The sequence below is a fragment of the Channa argus genome, chromosome 10 (genome assembly GCF_033026475.1).
Source record: "Channa argus isolate prfri chromosome 10, Channa argus male v1.0, whole genome shotgun sequence".
NCBI lineage: Eukaryota > Metazoa > Chordata > Actinopteri > Anabantiformes > Channidae > Channa > Channa argus.
This window is the reverse complement of record NC_090206.1, coordinates 20,671,193-20,690,580: the sequence shown is the minus strand read 5'-3', so window position 1 is coordinate 20,690,580 and position 19,388 is coordinate 20,671,193. Positions and strand designations below refer to the sequence as shown.

Below are 19,388 nucleotides of genomic sequence, written 5' to 3'. Positions count from 1 at the left end.
TGAGTTTGAATGACATTATGACAGTGTCACAAGGGAATTCAAGACATTTGTGGTGTGTTGTATTGTATTCTAGCTCTTTAGAAATTCAGTGGCTTTATCCTCTTCTTATGTCAGTATGTCACACAGATTGCATTTGGTATATCATGTACTTGAAGGCATGTAAAGCATCAGGCTTGTGTCATTCATAGATCTCTAAACCTTTCAGAAATTATATTACATTATTGGACATTTTTCCTATGATGATGATGATTTTTAACACTTTCGACTTAAGGTCAAGTATACTTACAAGTTTATACTTTTGTAATATTTATAAATATTACAAGAACACAACAACACATAAGAACTAGTAGCTTTAATCACTCTAACTAGTATAGTGTAGCTTTTAGTAATGAAAAGGTTTTAAATAGCAAAAATACAAAAACTCTTAAGCTCCAAATACATCTGCCATACTCACATATGGACAGTAAGTAATGTAATGTGAATATGGTCATTCACAGTGTTTAATTTGTTTACATGCTTGGCGTTATAGCAGTTTCCTGTTGGTTACACTAAAAGATGCATTGCTGACCTATTGGTGTTCTGTAGGTGGTAACCAACCAGAAGGCAAATGTCAGACACACACATTTAGATGCTCACGTACACGATAATGAGTCTCCCTCCAGACTGAAGGACAAGAGTTCAATCCCCATGCAATAACATGGAGACCTTCTGTAGTTTTTCTGATCTGCTGATCTCTACTAAGTTAATTACTAAGCACAACACCGAGACTACCCTGCACCGACGCCTACGCATTTTGCACTGTGTTCAACAGAATGTTGATCATGTAGCAGAAAAGGTGGAGTTGAATTATGAAAACAGCAGACCATTTTTTGTTGCTTTTAGTAATTTGTATTTCAGTTGCAGCTTAGATAACAGAACAATACAACCAAGTTAAAATATACATAGAACATCAATATCAAGAGAATAAAAGACTATTAAAAAAAACTTATTTAACAGTGGGACAGGAAGATTCTGCACCTGAAAACATTGAACAAAAATGTTTTTTTTATGATGAGAATTTTTATCTTTGGTCTTAAAAAGCTTGTTTTATGTGTGGACACAGCATGAGACAAGCTGTTTCTGTTATTTAAATTTTGTAATTTATCAGGAACTTGATGTGGAGGCCACATAAACTGTCTCAGGAAACGAAACAAATTTTGTATTCACATAATTTGCACAAATGTGACTCCTAAAGTTCTGGCTTGCACAACCATGAGTGGGGATCTAAAGGTGTGACAGTGTGAAGTTAAAAAATAAAACACTTATTCTCATCGATACAAAATTGTATAACTGTGTAGGACAGTAAATACAATTGCTTGGTTCCTTTACATCATTGACTGAGCTTTAGCCCTATATGCGTGTGTGTCATGGTCATGAAACTAGACTTGTCCTACTGGATTAAAGACAGTAATCCATAATCCACACACGCACAATCGCATTATATACACCAGTGACCGAAAACCTACAGGACAAGCAGTGTGTCACATAGACAAAAGGGCATACACAGAAGTTGGCCTCATGTTTGATTTTACTAGTTTGAGACTAAGGTTTTAGATTTTGCACAAGCTGCCGATATGATGCTTTTTCAACCCACTGTCTGTGGTACATGTTCAGAATGCTATGTTTGTCTCTACAAGCATTTGGTGTTGATATGTGTTGTACTGTAGACGTTAATAGATTTCTTTGTGTGGCAACACAGGATTTCTGTGTGTTTGTGTGTGGTACTGAAGGAAAGCTTTTGCTGGCAGCCGTACAATATTGCACTTAGAATTTTAATCATTGCTTTTTACTACAGAGGAAGGTTACCGGGGGAAATTATTTGAATTAAGTAACTGCCCAGACTGTCTGTATGTTTAAGTCATGTGATTGTTTTAATTGGTATTAATTCGCCATTAGCCGTGGCCACCCTGTAGCCATCATCCCTCTGACCCTGTCTAACCTCAGTGTCTGGATGCGGGGATTAATGCAGAGTTGGTAGACCCTGGATTCAACAGCCTGTACCACAGAACTATTTAGAAAATGCAGAGCTTTAGAAAATACATGATTATAATATCAAGCGGTTTTTGATGATGTAACATACACACAAAATCATGCAACTCTCATTTCCTGACAGAAAATTAAACAAAATGCTTTGTCAGTTTCTTGTGGGAATCCACATAATTTATTTATATCTTAGCATGTTGATGAGATGTGTGGCTTTAGATTATAATGGTTTGAGTCTTGTTAACTGTTGCATCTTTTCACTGGCTATTCTAAAATTCTAAAATTTTGCTTAGCAACAAATGACCCTCACTGCTGTCTCCAGGAGTTTTGAGTGCATATAGATGTGCATTTTATTAGGTGTGCTCACATTTCAGTCTATTTTTCAGTTATTCCCTTGACATATAAGTGATTGTGACAGCCCAGAATGGGGAGAAAGAACCCATCTAGTGACTCAACATATTAACTGTGGCTGAGCTGTTTGTGTAGCATTTGACAGACAGTGAAGTCTGTCCTTTGTTACTGTTAAAGTGTTCCCTTAATAGACTGTGACAGCCAGTGCACACACGCAGACCATACATGCTGACAGCCTCTGCTCATTTCAGATCTCTCTATATATATAATCCCTGGTATTTCTCTTCTGACCTCTTTTCTTCCCCCATCAGTACTTTCCTCCCTTTTTTTCTGCTTATGTTCTCTCTGCCTGTGGAAAGTAATCTTCATGAGGCTGCTGACATAACCTGGAAGGGTGTGGGAAGGGGCTCTTGGGATGCACTTCTGTCCCCAGTCAAGAGAACAGGAGCAGGAGGAAGTAAAGGATTATTGTAGGGAAGGTAGGATCAGAGGGGGAGAGAGGGCCATGAGGACAAAGAGAAGTTGGGAGACTTGGTGTCTCGTGAACAATTTGTTAGTTTTTTTCTTTTTCTCCCACCTGAGTGAAAATGCAGTGTCAGATCTCAGGATAGAAAAACCTTTCTCCATCATTGACGCCATATATATATCCATCCCATAAAGTACTGGAGTATCTTGTCTTTGTGTTTGCATCAACAATGTGCACTTGCACAGTATTATCACAAACACAGACACTGATATCTGTACCCTCTTCTTAGAAAATTTGCACAAAGCATACGTGTGTGCTTTGTGAGTTAGTCATGTAAAAATGTAAAGTGCATATTGCAAAGTATGAGATGAATATAATACAATCTTATCAGACTTTATAATATCAGATATTGTGCAGAATATTCAGGTAATGGGTGGTGGAGGTAACTGCAACATTGTAAATAGAAAGAAAAAAGAGAGCTGAACATCCATCTAAACTGCTGTTATTTTTGACAATGTGGAGCAAGATCCACTTAAAGAGTGTGTTTCGCTTGGACATAAAACGTTGTCCAATTTTTATCTAAAACAAACCCCAGTTTTAAAGACAAAAGAAAAACTTTGTGTCTTGCTTCCGCTGTGGCTTCTGGCCGGGCTCATGTTCTTATATTTTTTACTTTAAGAGCGCGATTGTCTTCACTTTGAAGTACCACAAAATCTTGCTGACGTTAAGAACCATTGTGTGGTTACCTTCTTTTTTTCCTAATAGTGACTATATATGTGACTATATTTTTTGTATTACTGACCTTTATTCAGCAGTTTTTTTTAGTTCAGTGTGTTCACTTTTCAGATGTTCTACCAGGATTATCTGTGATTATTGACTTTAGGATCAGGTTACAGATGATGTTTCACTGGGCAGCGGGCCATTAAGGCTCTTTGGGTGAGTCGCTTTGATTGCTCCTTTTAACAGAAATGAATTTTTATTCATTGTACCCTCACAGAGAGATAGTAGACATGTCTGAACTGCTTGCAGACCTAAAATGTCTTTTTGTTGATGTCACTGATGTAATAAAAGGCACTCATCTTGTCCTGATCTAAACAAACGTCTGCTCCAGTCTTTGAAGGAAGAATGCTTTGTCGTTTTCTTGATTTAGCTAATAGCTGAAGTGAAGCTACTACTCTTTGTGTAGGATGCCTAGGTTTTTATTTTGACACATGTTTTTGGTTGTTTCTCTGAGCCAAACCCAGGCAGAACATTCCTCTCTGAATCAGCATTCAGTTTCACAGCATATAAGATTAGGCAACAAACAAATGGTAGATAAAAGCCCTTTTGCTAGGTGTGACTTTCTAGTGGTATGTAGTGCAGATATAGACATAACTGACGCTGCATATTAAAACACGTCAGTATAGCCCTATTGGAGCTTTATCTATTTTTTTTCTTTTTGCTTTTCTCTCTCCCGTAGATTAGTCAGTGTGGGCTGTTTGTGTTTATAGTTTGTGTCCCATAATATCCTGCTTTCAGTCATTCTGTCATTAGTTTATGTAGTCCACCTACCCTTCTTCCTTCCTCCCCTTCCTCCGTGGTGGATAACTTAGGTAAGCCATTAAAAACATGCTCTTAGGAGGTGATGCAAAAGACACAGGTAAATATGTCTTTGTGTTTCTTGGCTAACAAGCATCGTAGGTGTACATTTATTACATGCTATTATACAGACCACTGGGTCGAATGTAATAACTGCTGAGTTTTTAGTCACTGCAGAGGGGACCAAAAAAAGCAAACCCCCTCCCCGTCCCCTTTCCTGCCTCATGATTGGCTCACACAAGTCACTCCCTTTTCTTGATTGGCTCCCAAGCTCGGCCCCTCCCATCCTATTGGTCCTCCTGGGGTTGTTGCCAGGTTACATCAGAAGCTCATATATTTGAGCAGGGCTCTGGATGTTTACTGCAGCACTTTCACAGTCAGAGTGAGGACAACCACGCCGTGCACACTCACCCAAGAGCACACACGCAATCAGAGGACACCACAGAATGCACCCAGGCGACACACTGGCTCAGCTGCTTGACCTGCTGGTATTGACGCTTACACATCAAAGTGCTCAACTGGGATAACTACCTACCGGATACAGCATTGCCTGGCAGACCTACCTGTCACCAAAAGAGAAGAAATCTGTACTTCGACAGCCTAAGAGTTAGACAGAACGAGCCTTAAATGCTGGATTCTGCTCCTGCAAGACATGTCTCAAGTTGTTAACTGACAAAGAGAAGAAATACACAAATTTGTGCTGAGTTTGGGTAAAAGGCAGCCTGACTTCTCTGCTGGATATTTGAAGAGAGAAAAAAAAAACAGTTTAGACTTCAGTAAGCTTTATTTTAGTTTGCCTTAGAAGTTAGCTGGCTTAAGAAGAAGACACACAATAGAGACAGAATCAGTCTACCAGAAACACACCTACAGGCTGGATTAAAAAACTCAAACAAAACAACAAGGACAGATTACAGTTAGAGAAAACACAGCTTGAAACATGAGAATGGCCTGTGACATTCTGCTGCAAAGGTAACCTCAGAGTTATGTAACTCCCCTAGTCTGAATGGGGAAGGAAGGAATGAATGAATGGATGTGTGGAGGGAAATGAAAAAAGGTTGCTGGGTAATAGATAAAAATGATCAACAGAGAGAGTGATGCATGGAGCAAGGGCATCCAGTCAGATGATGAAATTAGTGTGATTAATATTAAATAAAATGACTGTTAGAACAATAGTTTTGTACAAATCAACGGAAACGTTTGAAAGTTTCCTTTTTTATATATATAAATATAGGAAAAGGAGAGAAATGAGGTTGTGGATTGTGGGCTGTCTTCATTGTTTTTCTTACCAGGGAGAGATCAAACAGGAGTGGGACAAGAGGAAGTCTGTCCTTTTTCTTTCACAGGATGAGAAACAGGGCAGAACATGAAGAGAACAGAGTCACTGCATTACTGAACAGCTGATATTATGTTATGCAATCCAAGTGTAAAGAAAGCTGGCAGCTTAGCCGAGAATGTGTCACTTGTCCCTGTGGAAATGCTCCGTCTTTAATAAGCATTTTCTCTGTGTTACTAAAAGGACTGAACGTTCTTAAGGCACTCTTAGTTTTTTAAATATAAGAAAAAAACATTGGAGCAAAACAATTATTAGTTGAATACATTTGTGAACTAATTAGTATTGTTCACAATACTAAATAGTCCTAGTATTAGTATTGGTCTCAAAAAATGGATTATATTACTAATTACTTGTTACTCTGTTCCAACTTACCTGTTATTATTACTTACCTGTAAAAGTAACTTGTTGCATTACCCATAATACTAGTTTCCCAAAGGGTCGGCAAGACAGATGGAAAGTTAATAGTGGAAATAGGCAACATTTCATCCACCACAAATGCTGCCACAAGATTCTTTAGTTCTTTGTAGCTTGTTGCAGCTTGCTGACGATAATTAAAATCCAGTTTTTGTTTTTTAACCACTGAAAGTCAGCATTCCTCCTCTGTAGCCGTTATGGACTCGTCTTTGTTGGGTAGTGTTCCCACAAGCTTCAGGCTGTGCTGTCTTGAGTTTTTGATGAGGTTTAAGGTGGGTTTTTTGCAGTGGAAACAATCTTAACACTATTTGACCAGAAATTACGTTTTAATGTTTTAATCACTTTTCACCCTGAGCAAACTAAAGTAATGATAATAATTTCACCCAGTGATTGTAAGCACTTGCGTCTTCCAAGCTGTCTTACTACTTGTGGTGCTGCTAATGGGTAAATGTGCATGCGCGATGAATACAAATATTAAATGTTGGATTTCAAATTAATCTTCGTCACGGTGACAACAAAAGTAACACAGTAATGAGTTGCTCTTGGAGGGAGTCATTGTAATATTATTACGGAAATTTTAGTTGTAAGTTTTTACTCTACTTGTTACTGGGAAATGCAATATTATTTCAGTAACACATTACTGGTAATGCATTATTGCCCAACGAGGATTATCATTGTAAATGATGCAATGCTAAAATGAATAAATATTTGGCAAACACTTGGACAGTAAAATAATTGTTTCAGTCTTTTGAAAACAAGAAATGCTAAACCTTTTCTTGTCCTATAAGATCAGCTTAACTCACCTTGTGCTCAGCGCTTACTGACATCTTCTTTAGTTGCAGTTTTAGTCTGGATTTTGTTGTGAGAATGCTTTGCAACCTTTATCATTATGACAGGGACATGATGTGAAATCAGACACTGTAATATATCTTGCACGCATTGTTTATATAGCTCAGTCACTTATACACAATATCAAACTGTACTGAAAGAGAATATTTTAAGTCCAAATTATCTGCAGTTTTGCATCTTCTCCTCATGGTTCCAAATAGCTAAATATTATTGTCAGATGGTCAAACATCTGTTTGATAACAAACAAAAAACAATGAAGGACAACAGCATTGGTCTTTTGTTGTCCCAAGTGAAGCAGCTGATGGAAATAAATGAATGAACAGTATCCAGGCAGAAATCCTTGACCAGCTCTGTGCTAGTCTTGTGAACAGTTTGCATGCAAATATCTGTTGAAAGACTCTGTTAGGGTTTCTTGGCCCTGACATGAAGGATTATAAATGTTTACTGTTTCTGAGTGAGCAGAGCTGTTAGAGAAATGAGATGATGCTTATGATTCTGTGGATGTGGGTGTAGGTTTGCACTTGTGGGTGTTGGTGTGTTTGTGTGAGTTATAGAGAGGTTCTGTGTGTCACTGTGTGAGGGAAGGAAATGCTTAAACAGGCAAAGATATAAGTGCGTGTGAATGAGCGAGAGAGAGAGAAATGGTGTGTATCTGGTGGGTCTGAAGTTGGTAGTGTATCTACAGAGCTGCTGTTGTCAGCAAGGCTGACTCTGCTCTATTCTTGCTGGGAGGTAGCAACTGCTGCAATCTACGCATTCACCATCATCCACACAGACCCTTCCAGCACGTATGCATACATTTATATCACATATACACAAGCATGCACAAGACAATTCACTGCTGTGGTCTGACAACCTGCTTCACACACACATGCACTGTAATGCATGTTTACTTGCTGCTTTTGTTTCCTTTGTATTGAGCCTCTAGAATAATCATTAATAATGTAAGAGCACAATAAGGCTATTCATTTATTGTTTGGCTAAAACTGAATGTGGGTTTTAGAATGAGAATGTGAAATCTGGACTGTGTCACAGTAAAATTAAGAACCTGAGCTTGTAACAAGATAGACAAGCAAAAATTTAATTCTAAACTTTGTAGCTTCATGGATTAATTAAATTCTATATTGAGATCTAAATTATATTACATTATAATGTCTGAAGGTCACGTTCCAGCTGCAGATAGAAAAATCTAGATTAAAACATAATGCGAAGCCTCTTATTCTCTGCAATAAAAATAACACATTTAGTACAAATTTGTGCAGCTCAAGGTTTCATTACCTGAACAACTTTCAGGGGACAGAATTGAAGCATAGTTCGATAAAGTTCTAAATCTTTTAAAGGTCATTTTGCAGTGAATGTGTGAATGGCTTGTATACTCCTCTAAATGTTACACATCCCAAACGTGCTTCAGATATAAATCTAACAAAGCTCTGCCTTTATGTCCGACTTTTACAGTTATTTTATGGTGCTCTTGTTTAAAACCATTATGTTGTCAGTTCATAAAGTATTTTTCCAAACAGGATCATAAAGATGGTGCATTTATCGCACAATAGTCATAAAGTCATAGTCATAAGGGTAGTATTTAAATTTCTGTGTACTCGAATGTAAAGAATACAGATTAGAGAGATGAAGGGGTGGGTTATATCTAAAATAATTTGTATTAAACAGCGACATACCTCTCCTGAAATTCCACATGATTCATCATATTCATGCTGCAAGTACAGTAACCATAACTAACTTTCTACGAGTCATTTTCCATAGTGCTGTTTGAACTGTTTAATTTGTTTCTATATAGGTTAATTTTGCATCACAGTAGCTCCACAGCTCCTAACCTATATGACCACTGCACGTTTAAATGCAGTTTGATTTCACTTTTGGATTTTTAAAACTGATGCATTTTTTATATACCAGAGAGTGATTGAAGAGAGGAAGAGACAGAAATGATGGATAAAGATTTTCAAGTCATATAATTGTATTTTATCATTCAAAACACTTCTCCATGTAATGCCTTGTGGCTTCACACCCTACAGTGGTCTTCAGGTTGCTTCTTAGTCATAATTGTGGTCCCTGTGCTTTCAATCAGTTGAAAACTCCTTTGCTACAGAAACATAAAGAAGGTAACCTAAAGCATTTAATAATAAAAGAAAAACTAGTGTTGGTAGTATATAATAATTTTATTTTATTATAATTTTTCTGAATTTATTTTATTTATATTATATTTATTTATATTTATATTATTTTATTTATTTTTATTATTGTATGTATGGGTGTATGTATGTATCTATTGTCCATTCAGCTTATCCTGTAAGTTCAGGGTTGCTAGAGCAGAATACTCTCTGTTTCTATTTGTCCTTGATGGTGTCATCAACAGGGAAGAAATGCCCTAAAGGCCGCCACAAGGGGTGTTATTTGGGCCCCTAAAGGACCATACATGACGCTGATATAAATGTTATCTTTAATGCTAAAGGACATTGGGGAGGACAAGAACACCCCAAAGACCAAAACAGTGGTTTTGGTTCAGATCTTCAGTGGCAAAATGGTAAAAGATTTGATATTATAATTGCTACTTAGGGCCCATGGAGGTTACGTAATGTCCTTGACAGCCCCATCAAGAATCTATTCTTAGTGATTCAGCCACCCACTGCGGTCTGTTCGGGTACAGCTCAGCAGAAGAGCCTGCTGTCAGATGTTATCAGTGCCTTTGAAAGGACTGTCCCTGCTGTAGGGAGCCTTTCGGGGGCTTCCTGCTTCAAGGGCAGTTTTCTATGTTGACCAGGAGGAAGAGAAAAGAGACGAAAGTTGGTGATAAAGGATCTCATGTAAACCCAGTCTGGATAATCACAGATTCTAAAATGTTTGATGTTACAGAGAGATAAAACAAAATACTGTAGATTTTGGCAGCAGAACATTACTAAAGTCGGTGGATAGGGCAAGAGAACAAAAGTAAATGTTGTTTGCTACAACGTTTTTTCAGCTCTTCTCTCCCTCAAACCACCGTTGTTTGGCAGCATTTTTAAAGTCTTACTGATTGATCTCAGTAAGCCTGTAAAAATGCTCCCACTACTACCTTTCCCATTCTTTTTATTCCTCTCCATGGCATGCATGATCAAGGTTACGTTGTCCAAAAGGAAATGCAAGATGGTTTTTATATTCAAAGTCAGTAGTAAGTGAAGAAGGTGGAGAAAAAATGTAAAAGACAGAAAGGAGAACAGAAAAGCTTAGAGAAATAATAGTTTTGTATCAAAGGTGATTAGGTGGAATGAAAAAAGCAATATTTGGAATATGAGGGCAGAACAGGCAAATAGGTGGGTGAAAATAAATTACTGTAGGTAAATGAAAAGAAAAATCTAGATTAATAGTAGAAAGCAATTGAGTTGAAAAAATAAACAATGAAGGAAAAGGGCTGGTTGTAAGAATAGCTGGAAAAAACAAGGAAAGAACTGGAGAATAAAGATGGAGGTCATCATCACTTCCTGTTGACCATTAATAATTCAGTATGCATTGATCTACCTGAGGTCTTCTGGCTGCATTACAAGCATGTGTGTGGGTGCCATTAAAGAATCCACACATGCTGCTGATTTCCTAATGAGATGAGTTTGCGTACCTGAAAGACACACACACGCGCACAAACACACACACAAACACACACACGTGTGTGTAGGCGTGTTATATAAATGGTGTGCGTGTACTCAATGTCTCTGCAAAGATCACAGACCCCTCCCTTGTTCTTGCCCCTCACACACACACACAAACTTCCTGATTATGTAGGCACGTCAAAGAACAAATATCACATGACAAACGCCCTTCTATCTGATGAGCTGGCTTCAGCAGAACTCTGTAGCCTAAATAACAATCTGCCCACCCTTAGTGGCGCCACTGACTAAAATGCTGCATATTTGTGTACGCGTGTGTAAATGTTGTGCATTTCTTATGCATCATGAGGACTTGCACGCATCTTCATTCTTTTTCACCTTTGCTGCTCTAAACACTCACTTAGCACTTGATCTGTACTCTCTTAAACATACAATATACACTGATGTATATTGTATTCATGTACTTTCTTCCCTCTTTGGACTCTTGATGTTCGTTATCTACACTCTCCAAGGTCATTTCATTCAGTATGGGAAGAGAGTTGAGGAGTATGTTATTTTCTAACCTTGTTGTCCTTTTTCCTCTCTGTCTCTCTATAGTTCCCAACTATCCCCTATATCCATCCTGCCTGCTGACTCTGCTGAGTAAGTCTCCACCAGTCATACCAGTAAATGTATCGACTAATGATAAGAAACGTCGGCAATATGCCGCAGCAACATACAAACATCTAGGGCAGGGGTCTCAAATTCAAATTACCTGACGGCAGGGGCGGGGACCTTTTAAACAGTTTTACTGTATTTATAAAGTGACATAAATACATAAAGTATAAAGGTAAGGAAGTACTCAAACATTTACAAGAAACCAACCTAATGGTATTGCATAATCTTATCGTTCAAGCCAAGTTATGTTTGAGTTTAAACTGCCATTAATCAGTCACAATTCCCTTGGTTCTTCATTTAACAAATATAATGTTCAAAATTTAATAAGCATTTGGCTAAAGTGTTTTCTTTCTCTTAAGATATACTTCCTATCAAGAGGTTTAGTCATTGCTCTAAACCGTCTTTCTCAACTGACTGTAGTAGTATTATATTAGAAAACTTCTCCTCTCTGTTACTGTGCTTTATGAAAGTGTCTCTCCAATTGATGTTTGAAGAGATGCCTGGCTTCACTGTTTCAGTTGCGATCAATCCTGCTTTCTGTAATCCACTTCTTGCAAGACTTAGCACCAGCAGCTACAAGTCCAGTCTTTTGATCTGCTTTGGATTTTTTAAAACAAAAGAAACTGCAGACACAGCTCATCGGGTGCAGTTTAACGCCATCAGTTTTCCATTTGTCACCTTTTAGGAGACTGTTATACTACCCAGATAGCTTGTGTGCTGCTACCTAGCATGCCACTTGACTGTCATTTTGTAAACTAAGAGTTATTGTTCTGAATAGTTGCCTGCCATGGCATTTTGCTCTTTGTAAAGAAAGTAAATTGGGATTATGGATTAAGTCCTCAGACCAGATGTTGGACTGTCATCTAGTTGCTGCGTCAGTACAAGAAACTGTTTGCCTATATTCAGGAGTAGTACATTAGATAGCTCCAGGGATATTGGTTGTGTCTCTTAGTGTGATTAATGTCTACACTTTCGTCTTGCTACCAGGCTCTGTTTAAAAGACCTCTCCTCTGATGGGAGGCATGGAAAGGATTTAGATAAGATTGTGATAACAGCAGCAAATACACACATGCTCACTGAGAGACTGAAAGCACATCATCTTTTACTGCTAATTGTTGGATTGTGGAAGTGACTGTGTTTGTGTTTGATGGATAGTTGTACAATCCATTAGGAGAGGAACTCTGGCAAGGCAGAGTTTGAGAGAGCTGGAAGTATTTCCCCAGTAGGTCTTCAGCCCCTATTTCAGCCTTAAGTTGGAGTAGAGACAAAGCTCACAGCCTACTGTAAGCCAGAGTAAATTAGGGAGGGATACATTATGATCGCACACATGTGGTCAGGCAAGTTAAAATAACCTCAGTGAAGCCTGTGGCACAGAGGTGAGAATGCTTTACCTTTTATAGACCCCAATGTCGTTTCCTCCTCTCTCCTCCTCAACTGTAGTTTGAGCATTAATAACCCTTTAAGAGTAGGACCAAGTTATGGCTTAATAAGGACTTGTTAAAAAGTCCAGCACAGGAAAAAAAAAAAAATCTGTCCTTATTAGGCTTTCACAATGTTTTATATTAACCTTTTTAGTAAATGCACTTTAGTGTACATACATTGTTTATTGACAGTTTTTATTTAATGCTGCAGTCATTTGTCTGTTAATTAATTAGTGGATGCTTTTATATGTATTAATAAAAACTGCTGACAGTTAAGGTTATGTGTCAAGCTTACACATGGTTCCAGAATTCAGTCCATTAAGCGTATTGGTTCCTGTGTAACTGTGCAACAAAGCACATAAATTAATCTCATGTCAAAAACGGAACACACTGGAGAGCATCATGCATTGAATGTTACCTTTATATTAATTTACTTTTTAAAGCTTTCACAGTCACAAGTATAGGTTATAGTTAAAAAAATGCCAAGCACTTGCAATAAATACTGACTTCACAGCGTCCACATTAAAGTGGGTGTTACTTGCCGTATGTTTTTTTTATTAGTTTGTTTAGCTGCATAAATGACTAAAATATTTTCCAGCATTTAAATTTCTGTTGAGTACAACGTAATAGTGTACAGAATTTCCTGAGTTAGTGGTATCCCTAATGTCAGATAACCAATAGGCTGAAAATAGTCAACCTCACCTGAAATCATTGTTGTTATAGTTTTTAGTAATGAAACCTGGCAGCAAATTTCACTGCTGAAACCACTGTGGCACGAATAAGTCAGCGTCATGAACACAGGCATCCAAAAGTCATACCATCATACTGCTACTATTTGATATACTGTGTCTGACATATCTTAAAGGTATTTTTTTATTTATAGTCTCTTGGTAGGTCGCAGTTAAAGCTGTAAAATCAAGTTCTAAGGTCCACTAAGGTCAAATAAATAAATTATAAGTGTATTTTAAAGTGTCATTTTCAACCAGCCTCAGACACAAAACCTGAAAACATCAGAATAAAATAAAAGCAATGAAATGTAAAGCGTAAATAGAGATATGCTGGAAAACTATTTAAAACAATTTAATGTGTGTTTTTCCCAGGATAATTCAGCGAACTATTAGGGCTGCGGTGGAGCAGCACTTCTTTGAACTGAAAACCTCCATCAAACATGACCTCAGCAACTATGACAACCAGGGGTAAGAACACACACAGACACACACCCTTTTTTGAAATGACAAGAAGTGAAAAACTAAGATTTTTTTTTTAATCAACATAATATTTAATACACAATCATCAGAAATTAAAGTTAATTTTGTATTTATTTTTCAAAGGGATACAAACTTAATTCACTGCACTAATGTACATTTTTATTATTTTTCTGTTTTTATAAATTCCACTTTTACACTGTACACATACACTGATCTTCCTACACATCTTTGACAATCTTTGTTATTGCACAACTTGATTTTAATTCCTTACTTTACCCAAGTAAATTTTTTTAACTTCTTTTTTTTTTCAGGGCGAGTCCCATCAAGCCTGCAGACCAGGGTTGTCATGGAGAAATGAGAGAACAAGCAGACCCTGAGGACAGTCCCTGCGACACAGAAGGCGAGATCCCCCTCACACAGACTGAGCAGCACATAGAAGAAAGTCAGACAGACACACAGGTCAGTGGGTGACGCACATGCACATGAATTGTTACTACACATATATACATGCTTAAACATGTGTACTCAGAAAACAACACATAATCATCCGTGTCAAACACATGAAATATGTACGTTCACAAACTGAAAGTGAATTCAGACAGACATCGGAGTATTTCACACACACACACACAGTCACAATGCACAGACCAGATGTCACAAGGGCCAGCATCCCATTGGTACCACTTGTATTTAGCACAAGTATATGGGAAATGTGTCTTAGTTGTGACTCCTACATTTGTTCATCTTTCAACATAGGTATTTTGGAAGTAGTAGAGTTGTTTTGTTTTTTGTTTTTTGCACTGAAAACAATACACATAGTACAAACATCATGTCCCAATGTCCCTTTACAGCAAATTATAATTACAAAATTACAAAAACAAAATGTGATTAATTTGCGATTTAATACAGACAGTCTGTGATTAATCACAATTAAAATATTTTGTTTGCCCTAATAAATAAAGTAAATGTTACTTATTTCCCAAAACTTGGATACTTAACAATTTAAAATTGATAGAATGAATGAAGCCTTCAGAGAGAAACACCTTGGTATGGAAAAACCTAATTTGGCTTATTTGGGAGGAAACCACTTTTTCTTGTTAACACACAGGAAAGTTAAATGGCACTTTTACTTAGCATTCTTAATGACAAACTACCACTACTGTAAGTAAATATGTTCTTTTGTCATGGAGATCATGGTGGGACACAAGGCACAGCAAGCTCCTTGTGTTATTTTCAGTGTTTCACTGTATAATCTCTCATCCAAACATGGAAAGAGTCTGGCACAACTGCAAACCTACCAAGACATGGCCGTCCACCTAACTGACAGGCCTGGCAACTCAGAGAAGCTGAATGGTTATTCTGAAGGAGCTGCAGAGAGCCACAGCTCAGGTGGTTGAATCTGTCAACAGGACAACTATTAGTCATGCACTCCACAAATGTGGTCTTTATGGAAGAGCCATTGGACACAGCAAACATGGAAGAAGGTGCGGAAAAATGTAATTGTTTTGCCTTAATGCAAAACGCTATGTGCACATCACATCATCCGGAACACAACATCCCCACCGTGAAACATGGAGGTCGCAGCATCATGTTGTGTGGATGCTTTTCCTTAGCAGGGACAGGGAAGCTGGTCAGAGTTGATAGGAAGATGGATGGAGCCACATACAGGACAATCTTAGAAGTCTGTAAAAGACTGAGGAGGAGGTTCACCTTCCAGCAGGACGACGACACTAAACATGCAACCAAAGCTACAATGAAATGGTTTAGATGAAAGCATATTCATGTGTTAGAATATGGCCCAGTCACAGTCCAGACCTAAATCCAATTTAGAATCTGTGGCAAGACTTGAAAATTGCTGTTCACAGATGCTCTCCATCTAATCTGACTGAGCTTGGGCTATTTAGCAAAGAAAAATGGGCAGAAGTCTTAGTCTCTACATGTGTAAAGCTGGTAGAGACATACCCCAAAGGACTTGCAGATGTGATTGCAGCAAAAGGTGGAGGTGTGCAGCTCCTCCAGCAGCAGACTGATACACCCTCAGTGTAGGAAGGAGCGGTACTGCAGGTCTTTAATTCCCATCGCTGTAAAACTGTACAACTTTAACACTTCAGCTGAATATCTCTGATTATCCTTGTTTACTGCAAATTCTCACGTGAGCACATAAAACATATAAAGCGTTAGTATGGCTCTAGTATTATAACAATTATGGTGTAATCTATCGGTGCTTAGGTATTTTAGCAGTGAAGAAAAAACCCTGTCGCTTTGTTTTTTCGGGTATTTTGCAACATAAAAAGGAAATGTTGAAATAGCTCATTGTAGCATACTACTTATATAGAAATTACATAATTTTTCTAAGTAATTCATATTTAGGTGTAATTTTTGAGTGATAATGTGTAGGGCGTCACATTTAAATAACTGTGTCATAGCAACTGTGTTTCTTGGTACTCAAAGATTCTAAGATTAGGGACGAACCTGCTAGTTTTTATTCTTCCCCATTCATGTCTTTTGCTACACTTTGATAGTTTTCACTAAATTTCGAAATTGTATTCATAAAAACAGCAAAATTGGCCTTAAATTCTTTTCCGTTGCTCATCCAGGATTCAGTGGACTCTGGCGTCACCCTGCAGGAAAGCTTGGGAATGGACCTGGATGCAGAGGCTGTCAGTGATGCTGAGAACATTATCAACACAGCCAGGTAAGTGGAGGGATTTTTTGTTTGCCTTCAATCATTTTGTCATTTCAGCTTTTTTCTTTTAGTATTTCACACTTTTACTAGACTTAAGAGGTCCCCTGATGAAGAAACATTTGTCCTAGATTTAATTTGGACCAGTTAAATGAACGTGTATTTAATGTACCTATACAATTCTTTTTAAATTGAAAGTTATTGAAATTCTATATGTTGGCTAAAAAGTGGCACTGCACAAGAGACGGTGATAATGTCAGTGACGCTATCTCAGCCGCAACTTTTCACACTGCATCTGAAGCAGCAATTCTTTATTCTCTCACATAAAACTCACGCTGTATGTAGTTTAACACCTCATATGTCATCTAGCTGATGGGGCAAACAAACATGGAAAATGTACTGTGGTTGATTTGGCAGGCAGTGTTTAAATGCTGATTTCACACCTAAAACTAAGCAGGATTAAACCATCAGAGCATTGAATTCAGTTAAAGCAACATACTGTTTGTTCAGGTGGATTTGATTTTGCAACACAAAAGGTTTTAAAAGTAGCATTTTAACAGCAAATTGAGGAAGTTTTGTAAAACATATTTTCCACATTTATTTACAATAGTACCAAACTAAGTTGTAAGCTAAACAAATTACAAATACGTAGGTCAAATTTCATGTATTGGTTTTTGATTTTTGATTTTTTTTTTTTTTTTCACTATTTTAATCACAGCATTTTTAAATATATTTTTGTGTTTGTTATGTTTGATTTCAGGCAAGACAATCAACCCTGTGACAATATGGAGCGGAATGAAACCCTGAGCTGTGTAAGTGTGCGTGCGTGTTTGTGTGAATAGATAGATAGATAGATAGATAGATAGATAGATAGATAGATAGATAGTGCTTGTCCCTCTAACTTTAAAACTGTTAATCCCCGTCTCTCTTCTTCAGGACTCATATACATGCCGCTGTGATCAGAACGCCAACACCTGCCAGACCAACAAGAACCACCTGTCACCATACCAACCAAGCTCTGGCCACAACCCCCACCTCCAGCTTTTTCTTGACAACCAGTGGGAAGGTAGGAATCTGCTTGTGTGTGCTGGTACAGTGGACTCTATATTTCCTTTTTTGTAGTCATTTTTATATAATTATGAAAAGCCTTTGATTCAATTAATCACTATTCTTTTTAGAAGCTGTTGAGTTATCATTTATAACAGTACATTAAATTGGATAAATTAGGCGGCCTGGTGGATCAGTGGTAGAACATGGGGTTGGTATGTAGAAGGTTGTGGGTTGTGGACTCCCCCCAGCTTTGGTGCCAGTCTCTAAATTACTGGGTCAACCGGATAAAAATTTGAGTGTTGTGGCAGGAAGGGCATCCAGCATAAAAACACATTCCAAATCAACGTTTCAAATCATCTTTGTTAAATTGGATAAATTAATTTCTCTCAGGCCACACTCAGTGTAGAAATGCCATGAACAAGGAGTGCTGCAAGGGCCCTAACTGGAGACCCTGCTGGTTTTTAGTTTGCACTAAAAAAAATGAACTCCCTTCCTGGTGATTAAGTCGATCTTGATGTACACACGTTATAGTTTTTTCCAGTAAAAAAACGGTATCTTTGTAAGTCGTTGAACAATAAATTATGCAGCTAAAGTTTGGTATTTAGCAATGTAGAAAAATCAACATTGAAATAGTATTCAATCAAACCATGATGTCAGTACTGCTTTATCTCGACACACCTTTGTGAGCTGTCATCCTTCATGTCTCCATAATTCAGCTGAAAATCCAGTTAAGGGGGAACTTTGATGTTCAATGTTGTTTGTTTGCTACACTGAGTAAAGGTTGCTCCTCTTCTCTATCTTTTCCCATCTTTGCTCCCTCCTCTTCCACTTGTTCTTCCTCCTTCCATCCAAACAGTGTCACCCCCCTCCCATCTTCATATCCCTTCCATAGATTTCTCATGTATGCATCTTCAAAAAGAAGGCCAAGGTAAGTAGTTTCATAATGTATGTTCCCACACATCCACCATTCTACCAATCCTTCCTTCGGCCCTTTCTCCCTTTTTTCTTTTCTGTTTTTTTCTTTTTACTTGCTGGATTAGAAAACAATAAATCTTTTCGTTTGATACTGATTATAAATAAATGCCTGCATGGACTGCTCTTTATTCCATCAGACCATTTTTCCTCCTGCTGCAGGGACATATGTGCTGTTACACATTTTTCTCTGACTGTGCTTTTCTGTGCTTCAGCTCTGTCTTGATGTTTCCTCCTGTACCTTCACCCTCTCTTTATCCCCTTTCCTCTTAACCTAGCTCATTACCATAAGGCTAGATGTCAGTCTAGGAGTGAGACAGCAGGTTAACCAAGAAGAAACTTAATGCCCAGGCGGCATTTGTGTGTCTCTTTGATATGTACGATATAGTACTTACTCTTTATTCCCACGGATCATTCTTTTCTCTCCCACCGATGCTTTTCCACTGTTCCATATATGGCTCTGATTGTATTGTTTTTTTTTTTTTCTTCCTCCCCCTCACCATTTACAGATCCTGTCCCTGCTTACAAGTCCTGGCAGGATGACACTGAGAGTGGAGAGGCACAACTTTCCCCTCTGGCTGGTCGCATGGTTCCTCTTCCCTTACTGCCCCTGGAGGAGGATGAAGAGGAGGAGGAAGGGGATGGAGAACAACATGCCTCCCCATCCTCATCCCGTTCTCACCATCACCTTCTAGCTCGGCGCTTCCTTGACTTTGGAGCGCACAGTACCCAACGATTTCTCCAGCAGGACCCAGACGCCACCTCACCAACCAAAGCCCAGAGGTACAATG

At 38.1% G+C, this 19,388-nt stretch overlaps 1 protein-coding gene across 7 annotated transcripts in view; it reads left to right on the top strand.

Moving 5' to 3' along the window:
- Nucleotides 1–19,388, top strand: part of fam13b (family with sequence similarity 13 member B) — a 59,865-nt gene that overhangs the window by 30,219 nt on the left and 10,258 nt on the right. For 5 of the 7 annotated variants that reach the window (XM_067517617.1, XM_067517623.1, XM_067517621.1 and 2 more), the window contains exons 8-15: nt 11,204–11,248; nt 13,785–13,880; nt 14,204–14,351; nt 16,490–16,587; nt 17,336–17,387; nt 17,512–17,641; nt 18,482–18,553; nt 19,107–19,380. In XM_067517617.1, the coding sequence (XP_067373718.1) occupies nt 11,204–11,248; nt 13,785–13,880; nt 14,204–14,351; nt 16,490–16,587; nt 17,336–17,387; nt 17,512–17,641; nt 18,482–18,553; nt 19,107–19,380 (915 nt within the window). The remainder of the gene's footprint in view (nt 1–11,203; nt 11,249–13,784; nt 13,881–14,203; nt 14,352–16,489; nt 16,588–17,335; nt 17,388–17,511; nt 17,642–18,481; nt 18,554–19,106; nt 19,381–19,388) is intronic. The other 2 variants (XM_067517619.1, XM_067517620.1) reach the window with 2 other exon arrangements.